The sequence below is a fragment of the Barbus barbus genome (genome assembly GCF_936440315.1).
Source record: "Barbus barbus genome assembly, chromosome: 6".
In the NCBI taxonomy this organism is placed as follows: Eukaryota; Metazoa; Chordata; class Actinopteri; order Cypriniformes; family Cyprinidae; genus Barbus; species Barbus barbus.
In genome coordinates this window covers 32,645,475-32,662,335 of record NC_136734.1, presented here as the reverse complement: position 1 = coordinate 32,662,335, position 16,861 = coordinate 32,645,475, and the positions used below count along the sequence as shown (strand labels likewise).

At 40.7% G+C, this 16,861-nt stretch overlaps 2 protein-coding genes across 3 annotated transcripts in view; one reads left to right on the top strand and one right to left on the bottom strand.

Moving 5' to 3' along the window:
- The window catches only part of LOC306871563 (neural proliferation differentiation and control protein 1-like), a 32,316-nt gene extending 23,371 nt beyond the window's left edge, over positions 1 to 8,945 (top strand). For both annotated transcript variants that reach the window (XM_079419605.1, XM_079419606.1), the window contains exons 8-9: positions 7,009 to 7,108; positions 7,294 to 8,945. In XM_079419605.1, coding sequence (XP_079275731.1) covers positions 7,009 to 7,108; positions 7,294 to 7,371 — 178 coding nt within the window. In that variant the 3' untranslated portion in view covers positions 7,372 to 8,945. The remainder of the gene's footprint in view (positions 1 to 7,008; positions 7,109 to 7,293) is intronic.
- Positions 8,946 to 9,153: 208 nt separating this feature from the next.
- On the bottom strand, positions 9,154 to 15,228 carry LOC306870771 (alpha-1-antitrypsin homolog; the record flags this gene model as incomplete). The annotated part of the gene is made up of 7 exons (XM_079418189.1): positions 9,154 to 9,329; positions 10,481 to 10,508; positions 11,398 to 11,542; positions 13,971 to 14,053; positions 14,168 to 14,312; positions 14,441 to 14,503; positions 14,969 to 15,228. 7 exons carry the CDS (start codon positions 15,226 to 15,228, stop codon positions 9,154 to 9,156), a joined length of 900 nt encoding a protein of 299 aa, XP_079274315.1.
- Positions 15,229 to 16,861: the final 1,633 nt, after the last annotated feature.

The following is a 16,861-nucleotide window of genomic DNA, read 5'->3' as shown; positions in this document are numbered from 1 at the left end:
ACATACAGAGGTAGAATGAACATTTCTTTGGGCTTTTGACCATTGATTGTCTGTAATAGACACCCCTAAGTCATCTTGCCAGGCTCTTTTCAAATGGTCCAGTGTAGGTGTTGTTTCTTCCTGTGATAGCACATTGTGGATTTTAGCAATTAGCCCTCTTTGAAATGGATTAGACAGTTTCCATTGCAGAGTTTGGGGGCTGATTAGGGAAAGACGGAAATGAGCCCTTAACAAAACTTCGGATCTGTAGGTATTTGAAGAAATCTTTACTTTCCAATCTATATTTGCTCTGTAATTGTTTGAATGTGGAAAATATATTTTCAATAAATAAATCTTTTATACATCGAATACCTTTATGTTCCCACTGAAGAGATGTTATATTTAAGACTGATGGAGGAAATGTGTGGTTATTTATCAATGGGCTTAAAGCTGACATACCCCTCCATCCGTAATGCATCCTAATCTGGGACCAGATTTTAACTGAATGAGAAACTACCGGATTCTTTTTTTTTTTTGCTTTGAAATAGGCAGAGCTGAATAAAGTAATGCTTTTAACGAGGAGGGATAACAGCTTTCATTCTCTATCCTACTCCAATCAGTCCCTTGAGTGGACAGCCAAAACGACATTGAGCGGATATTACATGACCAGTAGTAACGTCCCATTCCTCCCCTACAAGTTGGTCTTTGCAAGAACATTTTCTTGATTCTTGGAGTTTTTCCATTCCATATAAAATATGACATGAGGGAATCTAGTTTATTAAAAAATGCCTTGGCTATCCAAATAGGAATACATTGGAACAAGAACAGAAACTTGGGGATAACATTCATTCTAATAATATTTATTCGACCTGCTAATGAAAGTGGTAGATTCTTCCATGTATCTATATCCTTTTTCGTTTGATCATATAATTTCAAAACGTTGTGCTTAAAGAGGCCGTTATAATCCTGCGTAATATTTAAATTCAGTTGAGATTGAAAAGGAAAAGATATTAAACACCCTAGTATTCATACGGGCTTTCAAATTAATTGGAAATAAGGTACTTTTTGATAAGTTCAATTTGTAACCTGATATTGCTCCAAATTCCTTCAAAATTTCCAATATCACAGGAACAAATTCAAATTTTATTTGTCACATACATATACATACATAGTACGACATGTAGTGAAATGTATTGTACGACTGTCCAACAAAATTAAGAAAAAAACCAAGTTTACAGATTTAACAGGGTTTGAAATATATAGTAACAGATCGTCCGCGTATAAATAAACTTTATGTTCCGTTTTTCCCCTTTTAATCCCAATGAACTCCTCAGTTGCCTGTAATAAAAGGGCCAGGGGTTCAATGGCTACTATAGCTTCCTCCCGTAGCGATGAGATGTCATTGCGTATATCTTGATGCATAATCTCGATTTCCGCTTTAATATCATTCTTTAAATTTTCGCGGTAGGCACGTAGTTCCCTTCGAAATATTCCCACAGAGAGAGGTGTTTCTTCTTCCGCCATTACGCCTTCATCTTGTGAGCAGACCAGAGCTTCACTAGCTGGAGCAGTGTTAGCCAGGGTTTTGTCAGTTTGTGCTGCAACAGCCTTCGCAGTATCGGCTGAGTTCTTGTTAGCAGAGACATCGTTAGCCGGAGCAGTGCCAACCGGTGCGGGTGTGGCTTGTAGAGTTTTTTGTGTGTATTTCCGAGTGCCCTTCATATCAAATATTGTCTTAACTTATTTTTATAGGTGAATTGCTGACAAAGGGCGATGTTCGTTGACCCAGGATATTTAAATTGTTAAGACTTTTGCGGAGCTGCCTAACTTCGCTGCTCACTCCATTCGGCCGGAAGCGGAAGTCCGACCTTTCTATTTCTATTCTATTGTTTCCAATGAAATTTCCATTTAATAATGTTGACAAGAAATGTTTCTTCAAATTTGTTCAAGATTTGGTTTGGTTCTGATTGATCATGTAACACTGAAGACTAGAGTAATGGTTGCTGAAAATTCAGTGTTGCCATCACAGAAATAAATTATTATTTTATAAAATATTCAAATAGATATTATTTTACAAAATTTTTATTCTATTTTTTGAGCCCATAATTGTTGCCTTAGCAAGAGACTTTCAAAAAAAAAAAAAAGATCCCAAACTCTGGAATGGTATTGCATGTCATCTACTCCAACTAAATTTAAAAACAAGATAACAATATTTCTTATCCCACAGTCATTTAACAATTTAGCACACATAGGCCTATTATGAATACACTGTACAAAAAAAAAAAAAAATGTTGAGCAAACTTAAAAGTTTAAGGCAAGCAGCTTCAACAGATTTTTTTGTTTTTTTGAGATTTTGAGTTGATTTCAACTCATTTTTTAGGATATTTTTGAGTTTTCTCAACTTTTTGTTGTATAAATTTAAGACAACAAGTTGAGAAAACTCAAAAATCTGCTTAAGCTGATTGCCTTAAACTTTTTTAAGTTTGCTCAACTTTTTATTTATTTTTTTACAGTGCTGTAAAAAATCAAATGTTGAGAGAACTGTAGTTCCCATTCAGTCGGTCACTCCGAGTCACGTCGGTTGACCGATGAAATTGGGATCTCGCCAGAGAGACCAATCCACTTCGAGTGTAACTAAATGAGCCAATGGACATTGGCAATGCGAACATTGCATCCAGCTGCCGCTGATCCCAGCGTGAGTATAAGAGGCAGCAGGTGCACTGCATTAATTCATCCTTTCGCTTCGGAGCCGAGCGGTAGTGGTGAAGCTACTGCTCTCCCCTTCCAGAGAGTGTTTCTGCGAGCGAGTGCGGGCGTAACAGCGCAGCAGCGGTGGTCACGTCGGGCGGGAGAGAAAGCCAGCTCCCCTGCGTGCTTCAGCACTAAAAGAGCATTTCTCTGATCGTGTCTTTTTAAAGATGTCTTATCACCCGTGCGTTTCTGGGTGTGGTTGTTTCCTGGCACCTCAGGACGGTCACGATTGCTGCCTCATGTGTCTGGGCATTCAGCACGCTGAGGAAGCTTTCGTGGATGGTTCATGTTCTTCTTGTGGGGACATGAACACCTCGGAGTTGCGTAATAGACTCCGTTATGTCAAACATGACGGAGTCACTCTGCCGCGATCCAGCGTTCGTCCCAGCACCCGGGGTGGCACTGCGTCTGGTGGAGTCAGAGGTGATTTGAGGATCACGATGAGGGCTTCCCCAAGTGGAGCTCCTCACCCTTCAAGCACTCTGCAGCCGGAGGAGCTGCCGAAGGAGTGTGCTGGGCCCTCTGCTGGACGGGGTGCACCAGGCGTTTCCTTCGGTGCCCCCTCTGACGACCAGATGTCGATCGCTGCATCGGAGGATGAGCACTCTCTCTCCGGGGATGATGACTCGGCTGCGTTGCCCTCTTCGGGTGTGGTAGCGTTGTCCGAGCAAGACCCAGAGATGACGGCTATGCTTTCCCGGGCCGCCGAGAATGTCGGGCTCATGTGGAATCCTCCACCGCGTCCCGTATCCTTCGAGGTTGGATGAGGGATTCTCAGGGGTGTGGACGGGCCATTCTTTCCGGAAGTGCATGAGGAGCTTACAAGCTCGTGGAAAGCACCTTTTACTGCCCGAAACAAATCTTGTGGCTCCTCCTCCCTCACCACCCTCGATGGTGGGGTCGCTTTGGGGTACGCGGGCATCCCCTCGGTGGAGCGGTCTGTGGCCATGCAACTATGTCCAACAGCCGCTACCACCCTGTGGGGTGACCCGTGTCTCCCCTCACAGGCCTGTAAGTATTCGTCAGGTCTAACTGGCAATGCTTATAAAGACTCCACCTGTGGGGAGGCGGCTTCTGCCCTCCACGCCATGGCGTTACTGCAGGTCCACCAGGCCAAAGCCCTGAAAGACCTGCACGAGGGTGGTCACGACCTGGCAGTTCTACATGAGCTGCGTGCTGCGACGGACCTCGCGCTTCGAGCGACGAAGGTGACCGCACAGTCTCTGGGTCGTGCGATGTCCACGCTAGTGGTCCAGGAGCGCCATCTCTGGCTGTGTCTCGCTGACATGAAGGAGCAGGAGAAGGTACAGTTCCTGAATGCTCCCGTTTCACAGACCGGCCTCTTCGGCGACGCTGTCGAGAGCTTTGCCCAGCAGTTCTTGGCAGCACAGAAGCAGACTGCGGCGATCAAACACATCATGCGCCGGAGGAAACCGGCTGCTTCCACCCCGGCTGCAGCCCCTCAGCCTGCCCCCTGCGGCTGCCCCCGCTCCCGCGCAGCTGCAGCAGCCTTCCACCAGGCAGCGTCGTGGAGCCGGTCGCAGGCAGGACGCTCAGCCTACTCAACTGGGAAAAGAGCAAACTCGTGCCAACGCAGAGGATCTCTTTTCTCGACATGGAGTTGGATTCGGTCAGCCAGACAGCACGCCTCACCCAGGAACGTGCTCAGTCGGTGCTGAACTGCCTCAAGACTTTATCAGGCAGGACGGCGGTCCCACTGAAACTCTTTCAGAGGCTCCTGGGGCATATGGCTGCAGCTGCAGTTGTTCAGGTAGACCTGTTTGCATCTCCGGAAACCACCCACTGCCAGTGGTTCTACTCCCTAACCGAGTCAACGCTCGGCACGGATGCACTGGGACACAGCTGGCCCCAGGGCCTGCGCAAATATGCGTTCCCCCCAGTGAGCCTACTAGCACAGAAACTGTGCAAGATCAGGGAGGACGAGGAGCAGGTCTTGTTAGTGGCTCCATATTGGCCCAACAGGACCTGGTTCCCAGAACTCATGCTCCTCGTGACAGCCCCTCCCTGGCCGATTCCTCTGAGGAAGGATCTGCTTTCTCAGAGACGGGGCACCCTCTGGCACCTGGCGTCCGGACCTGTGGAAACTCCACGTGTTGTCCCTGGATGGGACGCGGAGGTTCTAGGTGACCTACCCCATGAGGTAGCACTCACTATCGCTTCAGCACGTGCACCATCCACAAGACAGGCCTATGCTCTGAAGTGGAACCTGTTCGTCGAATGGTGTTCCTCTCACCATGAGGACCCCCGGAGATGTTCAACCAGAGCCGTGCTTTCCTTTTTGCAACAAGGGTTGGAGGGTAGGCTGTCCCCCTCCACCCTTTAGGTTAAGTTGCTGGCTCGTGGTGCCTCGCTAGCAGACATCTGTAGAGCTGCGGGTTGGGCAACTCCCAACATGTTTGCTAGGTTTTATAGCCTACGTGTCGAACCGGTTTCCTCCTGTGTTCTCACTTCAAACGGGTAGTGGCACTGAGAGGCCCGGCTCAGAGTCGGCTTGCGGCGTCCTTACGCCTAATTCTACAGAGAGTTCCTTAATTAGGCAAACCCTATCGAGTCCTCCAGCACTCCGGCGTCCGGACGTGGTGGAGCGTCCGGCGCCAGGCCTTTCAGCCAATTAATTCTTGAAATCTGGTGTGAGGCTAGTGCCCATATGAGAGACCCTGTCGGGATTCCATATGTGTATTCCACGGTATGCTTATTAGAGCCATGTTTCCCCTGGCAGTCCACGTTCTGCCATCTCTAATGATGCAGCCTAAGCCATCTCAGAGACTTCCATGTGCAATAGGGCCCTACGGGGTTACTTCACATGTCTAAATGTCACTTAACCCCCCTCTGGGAGAAGGTGACTCCGCAGTGTGCCTCTTCCAAGTGGAAGGGCATGCTTCCCAGTGTTATCAAAGTCCTACTGTTTGGGTTGCTCAAGGAACAACAGTAAACAACAACTGCCTTTATAGGAAGGATCAGGAGGCCTACACAGGGCACTGGAAGGGGCAACTCCTGTGGCGCTTTGGTAGGGATCCCAATTTCGTCGGTCATCCGACTGAATGGGAAAATCTCGGTTACGTATGTAATCCTCGTACCTCTGGCGAGATCCCAATTTCGTCGGTCATCCGATGTGACGTCTCCGTTCCCTCCTTCAGGGAACGAGGGTTACATTTGTAACCGAAATGTTTCTCAATGGCTGACCCAGAAATGCTGCTTGAAACAGCCCTCGGGTTGCTACGTCACAAACCAGTAACGAATCACTTCAAGGGATCGATTCCTATCACTAGCATGCAAAATATACCATTACCAGCACAAAACCAAACATAAATTAGAGCAAAAAACCCCATGAAGCCGTGGTTTAATTTGAATTTAGAACCGCTAACTTGCATTATAACCCGCGGCAATAGTGTAAAAGTAGCCTGGAGTCAGACCCACCTCTCCCGCATCGGTGTCTGCACTTCACATGGGTATGCTCGAATTAAGAATTATGCGCGAATTAAGAATCACGAATCACAAATGGTTGCATTCAGTCTTAACGGCATTTTGAGGACACACAACATCGTCAAGTAAGTAACTTTAACAAATGTTACAGTAGTCACTGTAGTTGTCCGCTAGTAAAAACATAGTTTTATCAATCATTATCCTTCTATGCCATTGTTTTGCATTTACTGCAGTTCAGTGGATGCTGTGACTGAGTGGAGGCGGGGCTAATTTGCATATTCAGAGATCCGCGTATAGTAAATGAGGCAAGGGTGTTGAGTTACATTCAAGCTATTTTAAGGTGTGAAAAAATTATTTTCACAAGAAAAAACATTTAAATATGTAATTTTGATGATCAAAGATAAGTTTTATTTGACTACAGGGGGACTTTAAGTTTATACAACAAAAAGTTGAGGGAAATCAAAAATCTTCTACAAAAATAAGTTGAGAGAACTCAAAAATCTGCTGAAGCTGGTTGCCTTAAACTTTTAAGTTTGCTCAACTTTTTTTTTTTTTTTTTTACATTGTAGTGTAACATTGGAATATTAGAAATTATTAATTAACAACTTTGGAAAATATAACTTAACAGGTAATAGAGAAACAAAATGTATGCACACATACTTTAGAATATGTAGGTCAAAATGAAATAATGTGATGTCCCGGGAACATTTGGCTATAATTTATCAGGTTGAATACAACAGTCTATTTTCGACCAAAACTGACTCATGCATTGACATTATTTACATTATTATTCAAAACTCAGCGGCATGCCTTCTGTGTTTTGTTATTTTGCAGGCAGCGAAATGATTCCAAGATTCCAGAGTCAGGAGCCACTTCGGATGAGGAGAATGAAGACGGAGACTTCACTGTGTACGAGTGCCCAGGACTTGCCCCAGTAAGAGCAATATGTTTATATACATAATTCTGTATGTGGCAGATCACGTCTGTGTCTGTGTGTCAGACATATCTGTCCTATCCTGCAGGTGTAATCCATGGTATTATACTGTATGTCACCCACTGTGCTACAGTTTGAAGTCTCCGGTAGTGCCACAGTATTTGAAAGTATCTTTCTCTTTCCAGACCGGGGAAATGGAAGTGAAGAACCCACTGTTCGATGACTCCACCTTTCATCTTCACCTGCAGAGAAGTTACAACTAAACACGAGTACTCAGAGGACGCATCAACTTCACGCATGAAATCACAATGGTGTGCTTTCCTCATCTGATCCATTCAGGCAAGGTCACAAAGGTCATCATGGTTGGTGTGGCCATTTGAGGGCATTTTTCTTTTGTGCTGTTAAATACAAGTTGACACTGGCATTGCAGCTTCCATTCATGAACAGAAAACAGAATGCGTTGCAACACTGACAGAAATAATTCACCTCGTTAACATGTTGATTCACACATACACAAGCATCCTTTCTAAAGACCAGCCCCTTCGACCAGGACCCTGTGCTGTAGTAGCGTTCAGTTTAATGGCAGATGTGTAAAAACATTGCATGGATTTCTGATTAAGAGTTGCACCCATCCTGTATAATCACTCAAGAGTCTCTTTCCTTATGTCCTCTGGACCTGTTTGATAGTAATGTCCGTTATAAACATACAGTACCTAAGAGACTGGGCATCCTCGAAAAGTCTGAACATGATCTGCTCTTGGAACCAGCTCAAGACTTATTTAATATCAGGTCATTGCCGAGTTCTGTTATGACGTCTTCTGTAGTATATTGTGAGTACTGTGCAATGGAAAGGAAACTTATTTATAGCATTAACTGTTTGAACATATCTTGCCTGCAAACGCTAGTCATCTTTAGAATGGATGTGGAAGTTGAGGAACAACGTAAATTACACAATTAGCATATTTTATGGTTCCTTCTACCAAATTCGTCTGTGACTGTATTTTTTAAATTACCAATGGTGATTTTAATATTTTTTTTATAATTGTGCTCACAAAAATAACCCTAAATGATATTATGTAGCCTCTGTATAATCAAAATGGTCCTACTATGCATGATTTGAAGCTGTGTAATGAAGAAAATCAGTGTGCATTTCTGGTTAATTTATAGAACAAAAACACATGAAATTGGAGTTTTTGTGTCAAACCCAGTCAAATCAAAAAGACCTGATCTGCAGCGTAACATTGTATAACTGCTATTGTGTACAGGCCAGGATTCTTCCGATCTATGTGTGGTAACCTCTATGCTAGATCACTAACGGTGACGTGATTCTGGAGCGCGTATCGCTCGCTGCTGTTTCTCAGGAAATCTGCCAACAGTAGCTGGATTCTGTGCAGCATTTTCTGTAATTCCTGCAGGGGATCTGTTCAGGTTCCTCTGGATCTTATACCTTTGAATCTTTTAGTCAAAAGCCGTGAAAGTGTCGTCAGTCTTTCGATGTGGCATTGGGGCAAAGGGGAAGCCCTTAAAATTTGAAATGTGCCTCCTTTAACATCCTCTAATTGTTCTGTTCTGTTAGACAGTCTTTGTGGGGATATCAACTCTGATACGACCTAAGTCACGATGGTCTATAGTTGAGCCCAATAAACCTTTTTCAGCTACTGAGATTTCCTGACATGCATGTAAAGATGGAATATATAAAAGAGGAAATAAATATTTATATCAGCTCAAATAATAGTGTCCTGTTTTCTTTGATATTAAACCTAGCAGGTGTTTTGTGTGAAGACATTTGCAGACAAACAATATGAAATGCTTACTTAAATGAGTCTTTTTATGTGCCTTTCCCAAAGGGTATTTAAGTATAGGAAAGTACAACCTGTTCACAGGTTGTTGGAAACTTTATTAAATTATTTAATAATACATGCTGACTATGCGTTTGTGGACAGTAACATGCTTTAAACTAAAAATGTTTAAAGACATAGCTGTACCTGTCAGCATTTATACAAAATCATGGCTGCTTTTTCAATTATAATATTTTGAATGACACGTCACTGCTTTTCCACTGGATTGACAATTTTTCCCATGAAAAGTATGTTGTCATTCATCAGGTCGACAATAAAGATCATGAATGGACGATCAAACCTGTAAACTGGTAGTTTTGTCCTGGATAAATCTATCCCAAAGTCTGGTCTTTCTATTCCTTCCTCATCTACATCAAAAGCAGCTTGATGTTTAACCCGAAAGAAAATCACAGAGTACACTTCAAATCAAAGTGAATGTAGAATATGCTCTATGAATTTCACATTAAATTTAAAGGGATAGTTCACCCAAAATGAAAATTCTGTCATTTCAGTTCTGTCTATTCAGTTTCTTGATAGATTACAAAATTTTTGATGCATTCCAATAAGGCTTTAGGGAATTTCATTCCACTGAGACGGCTCTTTTAAAAGTGTTCAATGATATTCTTTTAGCTACTGACTCTGGAGATTCCGTAGCCCTGGTACTTTTAGACTTGAGCGCTGCTTTTGACACTGTAGACCACAATGTTCTCCTGTCCCGCTTAGAACAGGTAGTGGGCATTAGAGGCTCAGCCTTAAATTGGTTTCAGTCTTATCTTACGAACAGAAGTTTCTCAGTAAATATTGGCAAATTTCACTCGTCCTCTGTACCTCTGACCTGTGGGGTGCCTCAAGGCTCTACTCTAGCTCCCTTGTTATTTTCCTTGTATATGCTACCTCTCGGATCTATGTTTGAGAAGTATGGTATAAGCTATCAGTGTTGCGCAGATGACACTCAAATTTATATCCCTTTGAAACAAAAGAATGGATTAGACCTGGTGACCGCCTGCCTCATGGATGTTAAAGCATGGATGTCTCAAAAATGTTTAAGTCTTGATGAGAGCAAAACAGAGATGGTGGTATTTACCCCTTCAGATACACACGGTATACCAAACCTAAATCTTGGTGTTCTGGCACCTTGAGTAAAGCCATATGTGAAAAACTTGGGTGTGGTGATGGACAGTGCTCTTAAGCTTGATAGACAAGTCAATCAAATTGTGAAGTCAAGTTTTTATCAGTTGCGAACCCTGGTTAAAATTAAGTCCTTTCTTTCTTTTAATAATTTTGAAAGATTAATTCATGCCTTTATCACCACAGGGCTTGATTATTATAACTCTCTTTATCTGGGATAACTCAATCCTCAAACCGCCTTCAGATGATTCAGAATGCGGCTGCTAGAGTCCTGACAGGAGCTCGTAAGCGTGAGCATATTACCCCAATCCTTCAGTCGTTACATTGGTTACCTATGCGCTACAGGATTAATTTTAAAGTGCTCTTACTGGTTTTTAAGTCATTAAATGGTTTAGCACCCTCTTACCTCTCGGATCTTTTGATAGACCATCAACCTGCAAGAGTTCTTAGGTCTGCCAACTTAAGGCTCTTAGTGGTTCCTAGAACCAGACTCAAGTCCAGGGGTGATCGAGCATTCGCAGTAGCTGCTCCGAGACTTTGGAATAGTCTTCCTACAGAAATCAGAACCGCCCCTACCCTATCAATTTTTAAATCCAGGTTAAAAACGTTTTTATTTGAGCTGACTTATTATTCGTGATTTGCTTCTGCTCTGCCCTATGTCTTGTAGTTTTATGTGTGAACTTTGTTTTTGTTTTTAATTCTGTTTGTTGTTACTTTCTTTGTACAGCACACTGGTCAATGGCAGTTGTGTTTAGTGGTGCTCTATAAATAAATTTAAATTCAACCTGAAAGAAAATCACAGAGTACACTTCAAATCAAAGTGAATGTAGAATATGCTCTATGAATTTCACATTAAATTTAAAGGGATAGTTCACCCAAAAATGAAAATTCTGTCATTAATTACTCACCCTCGTGTTGTTGAAAAGCCGTGAGACCTTTGTTTATCTTTATTCACCAATTTCTTCTCTTCCGTGTCAGTCTTCGACACACGTTCATGAGAATACAACAACAAATTGTTGAATAAAGTCATTATTTTTGTTTCCTTTGCACACAAAAAGTATTCTCGTAGCTTCATAAAACTACGGTTGAACCACTGATGTCACATGGACTGTTTTAACAATGTCCTTACTACCTTTCTGGGCCTTGAATGTCTCAAGTTGCGTTGCTATCTATGCAGGGACAGAAAGCTCTGGGATTTCATCAAAAATATCTTAATTTGGAACGACATGAGGGAGAGTAACTAATGACAGAATTTTCATTTTTGGGTGAACTATCCCTTTAAAAATTCACTTTTTATTTTAATAGCAATGTTTATTTGTTTACCTCTGACATGAACATCTTTTCTTCTGATATTCCCGTGAAGTTGGCCTTATTTGTGAACATGTCAGCCATTTGCATTCCCTTCAAAATATCATTCAGGGAATATGATGTTTTTAGAGAGAGCTTTGGGACGTAAATGCCAACCGGTCTGAAAGACAAAAACAAAGAGTTCTGACTGGGTATACCTAAAATGGACCTTAAAAACCGACTTAAAGAGATGTTCAAGTATATCAAAGTTTTAAACTGTTCCAGACCACATTCCTCCACCTTTCTATAACTCGTCGATTAATAACCTTCTCTAGCTGTGATTGAATTGTCTGGGAGAGCAAGAAATAAGGAGTAGGAGTTGTATTTCAGAGAAAGGACTTTAGTGGAGATTAGCGTGTCATGAAAAATTTGGATGTAATCTTTTTGATTCATCATTTGAACTGGAACTGTGGTTTTATCATCCACGTGGAATTCAGCCTCATGAGTAAATTTTGGATCAAATGGCATAGTCCATTTTCCTGGAGAAAAATAACAGTGGAGTTATTGACATTTGAAACCTAAAGTACAGAATTACATTAGCTATAATGTCTACGTTTTATTTACCTTTAAAATATAAGTAAGAAGGATCACCCTGGTATTAGCATCTAGATCTTCAACAACTTCATCTATTTTCCCATGTGTTTTTTTCCCTTATATATGTGTTAATCTTGTCTAAAGTTGCATTGAGGTGGAAATCCACAGCGAAGCCTTCCAGGAGGTGAAACTGCTTCATCTTCTCAAGGAACTCGGGAAGTGGTTTTGATTTGTTGCTTAAATAAAGAACACTACCTACATCCATGTCCACCCTTTGGCTGATCTTTTCCACTTTATGCTGTTTTTTTTCTCTCTGTTGTTATTTTCTATCTTATAGACACCAATTTTAAATTTCCCACCTGTTCAAACAGCTGCTGTCTCTTTTCCAAACTGGACTAAGCTGTAAAGCCTATGTCCTTTTATTTGTTCCAAAAAAAAAAAAAAACCTTCACTTTGTTTACTTTTGCTTTCCAGTGAAATTATTAACTATTATTGACACATCATTATACAAATGCTTTTCACAACATGTACACGACCTTGATCTATATCATTATTTAGGCAGCTGAGTCAAAACTGGTACAAGTGAACAAACAAGCGACTGCTGTTATTGCTAAAATGCATACAAGTCATTGTGTAGGTTGAGCAACCCACTGAATCACTCTCAGATTTTATTTCTTATATTGAAAATTTGTGACAGTTATCTGAAACCATGGTTGCCATAATGTCAAATGTTTCTTAACAGTTCACAACGCCCTTTGACTATAATTATTTTTAAGTTTCAATACAAATTTGAAAAAAATACTAAATATGTTTAGGGTTGCTAAATTTTGAGATGGTCATCACTGAAAGTAAACTGTAACACTCAGTGAAGTGATTCATTACTTGCACTGACGGATTCATTGTGTTAATTGAGTGAATAATTTCTCACAATCATTCGAAACGGTGATTTTGAACGATTTAGTCAAACACTTATTTGCTGAACCATGTACGCTGGCATGTTGTGGCAACACTGTATCTGTGTATACGTTTCAATTTTTGTTTTGTTTGTTTATACAGTAACTGTACTACTGCCTTAATGTTTTGTACATTTTAATAAAAAAAATGTCTTGAATCGTGTTCTACCTCTCAGAATGTGCTCCATGCGAATGTCCAATTCAGACCGTGACGACTTAAAAAGCTCAGTCTAGAAAAAATGGTATGTAAACCGATTTTGCTGAATGAAAAAAAATGACATAGCAGAAACGATTTGTGCTGAATTATAAGTACACTTTTGTGACGTAAATATGCATTTTCTCACTTGATGTGTTACCTATAGAAATAAAATTAAGATTGAGGTGCACAGATATTCCAAGATGTCATGCATTTTTGTAATTCATTTGCTCATCCTAACCAAACAAGGGTGTCCATATGTAGCAAAGATCTCTGTCTCACACTTATTAAGTATCCCCCCAGATTTACGTTATCAGTTCAGTGTTTGTTTAAATGAAAAAAGAAATAAAACTCGTTTCATCTTTTGTTGCGCTGAAGATTGATTACCAACATTTTCTGGAGGTTAAGCACCGGAGTAACTCTTACTTATATGTTTGCTTGAGCCATATGTTGTGCCAATCCGTTGTAATTTTTACATCTGAGTAATGCTTAGTCTCCATTCTCTAGTGGCATTACATGCAGGCCTGACTGCTTTTGTTTGTTTTTGTATAAATAATCTTTACAGTTTTGTCCTTTGGACAATAGGCCAGGACACGAAGGATTAGACTTGCAGAACGGCTAGACATTTCTGAGTTTTGAGATCTAAGCAAGTATGTTTATGTTTGCTTACTGTCATGTTGCAATAGCAATATGTTTGTTCGAAAGATTGTTTTTGTATTATTTGACTTATTTCACTTTCACTTCACTCTATCCAGAGATAATAAAATGGACAAGCCACAGATTTTAATCTCTACGCCAACTGTATAGGGCAGGGGTGCCCAACCCTGTTCATGGCGATCGACTGTCCTTCAAAGTTTAGCTCCAACTCTAATCCTCTGAACTCAACCGTTGTCACTGCTGCTGCGGTGGTTCCTTTCTCATCTATATCCAGAGTGGCCTTATGGAAAGCCTTGAAAGTAAATCAGAGCAAGTCCTCTTAAAAATGGAAGTTTTTTTAAATAGTACATTAAATATCTTCAGTTAATTTAAAATAGTATTTTAGAAAGTGATCTAGAATTTTTACCTTTGAAACTAGCATCATTTCCTCTGAAATTCCTGTGAAGTCAGCTTTATATGTAAACATATCAGCCATTCCCATTCCTTTCAAAATATCTTTCAGGGAATATGATGTTTTCAGAGAGAGCTTGGGGACAAAGATGTCAGTTGTTCTGAAGGACAAAATAAATCATTGATCGGTCCATATGGAGATATTGAACAAAAATATTTGAACATCTAAAAGCTTTTTTTTTTTAATTAGTCAGGATAACCTTCATTTTAAATAATTATGACAACCAACCTTTTTCTGACAGCTGTCCTCCACTTTTTAATGTGCTGTCTAGAGATGGCCATCTCCAGGGGCCTCATTTATAAAATGTTGCACAGAAACCATCCTAAATTTGATTTTACGATCATTTCTCAGATATGCGTATGTGCGATTCATAGAATGAACATATGAACAGAAAAAGTGCGTACGCATCTCTTTCAGATGTGAAATCTATGAATCGCAAATGATCTCGAACTTATGCGCAAATGAATGGTTTCAGCTCTCTGCCTTGTAAACGACTCCTAATTAATATCACTAACATATAAAATATCACAAATAATCATCATTTAGAACAGCGAGCTGCAAGAACAGCTTATATTTTAAAAAACCTGCAGTACTCCGACAATAAAAACTGCGTACGTCTGCTCAGACCCTGACGTGATGCTAAGCACTTTTCCACGTCAAAAAAAACATTTTTATAAATATGAACGCTGGCATGGATTTAAGCGTATGCATACTCTAAGATCAAATCTGAGCGTACGCACACTTTATAAATGAGGCCCCAAATCTTTGATGGTCTTAACTGGCCTGTGAATATCTGTTACAGCCAGAAACATGGAGAAAGAGTCGTTGTAGTCTAGACAGAGGACTTTAGAAGTGAGTTTGACATCATAATAAACTTTGAGGGATTCGTACTGGTGCATCATTTGTACTGGAATGGTGGTCTCAGCATCCACATGAAATCTACTTTGACGGGTCCTGCTTGGGTTAAATGGCATGTCCCATTTTCCTGTCAAGGCCCAGAAAAGTATGAAAGACATCGTCAAAACAGTCCATCTGCCATCAGTGGTTCAACCGTAATTTTACAAAGCTACGAGAATCATTTTTATACCCATAGAAAAAAAATAACGACTTTATTCAACAATTCTGTCATTGACAGTACTAAATGGGCCCAGGAATGCTTCCAGAAACCACTGTCGGTAAACACAATCCGCCATCTGCAGATGCCAACTAAAGCTCTATCATGCAAAAAGGGAGCCAGAAGCTCCGTTGTGTCCTGTGGGCCAAGGCTCATTTAAAATGGACTGTTTTAAAGTGGAAAAGTGTTCTATGGTCAGATGAGTCCAAATTTGACATTCTTGTTAGAAATCACGGACACCATGTCTTCCGGGCAGGGTAAGCTTCCAGCATCTTATCAGCATTTAGATCAAAAGCCAGCATCTCTGATGGTATGGGGGTGCATAAGTGCATACGGTATATGGTTGGCTTGCATGTTTTAGAAGGCACTATGAATGCTGAAAGGTATATAAAGGTTTTAGAGAAACATATGCTCCCCTCCAGGCGACGACTATTTCAGGGAAGGCCTTGTGTATTTCAGCAGGACAATGCAAAACCACATACTGCAGCTATTACAACAGCATGACTTCGTAGTAGAAGAGTCTGGGTGCTGAATTGGCCTGCCTGCAGTCCAGATATTTCACCTACAGAGAACATTTGGTGCATCATTAAACAAAAAATACTACCACAAACTCTTCAGCAGCTGGAAACCTATATTAAGCAAGAATGGGGCCAAATTCCAACACCAAAACTCCAGAAACTCATAACCTCAATTCCCAGACGTCTTCAAACCGTTTTGAAAAAAGATGCTACATCATGGTAAACATGCCCCCAGCCCAACTATTTTGAGACCTGTAGCAGGCATCAAATTTGAAATGAGCTCATTTTGTGCATAAAATTGTAAAATTTCTCAGTTTAAACATTTGTTATCTATGTTCTATTGTGAATCAATTATTGGTACATGTGATTTGAAATTCTTTTAGTTTTCATTTTATTCAAAATTAAAAATGTCCCAACATTTCCAGAATTCGGGTTGTATCTTAAATTGTGCTCTGAAGACGAACAAAGCTTTTACTGGTTTGGAACGGCATAGGGGTAAATGATTAATGACAAAATTTTCATTTTGGGGTAGAGTAACCCTTTAACATACTGACAAAGAAAAACTGTTCCTAATTCCTTCACCCCCATTTTCACTCTTTGTTCTTCTAACAGATTAACTTTACATATTTTTCAAACAATATCCGATAGAGGTTGAAAAATTTATAATTTGTTAATAATTGTATGATTTATCTTGTGAACACAAATTTCCCAACTTTCCAGACTGCTGCTGTTTCTCTTTCCCCAAACTGGACTGAATGATAAAGCCCACGTCCTCAAGTTTAATCACAAAACAACCTTTACTCTGTTTACTTTTTATTTTACTCTGCAGAGAAAATTAACAACTACTAAGAATAGACTTAAATCAGTGCAGTGAATAAACGTTTGCAGTGTTTAACCACACTGATGACATAATATGTGTCTTAAGTCTCTGGGTTATATTTGTAGCAATAGATACATTGTATGGGTCAAAATTATTGATTTTTCTTTTATGCCAAAAATCATTAGGACATTAAGTAA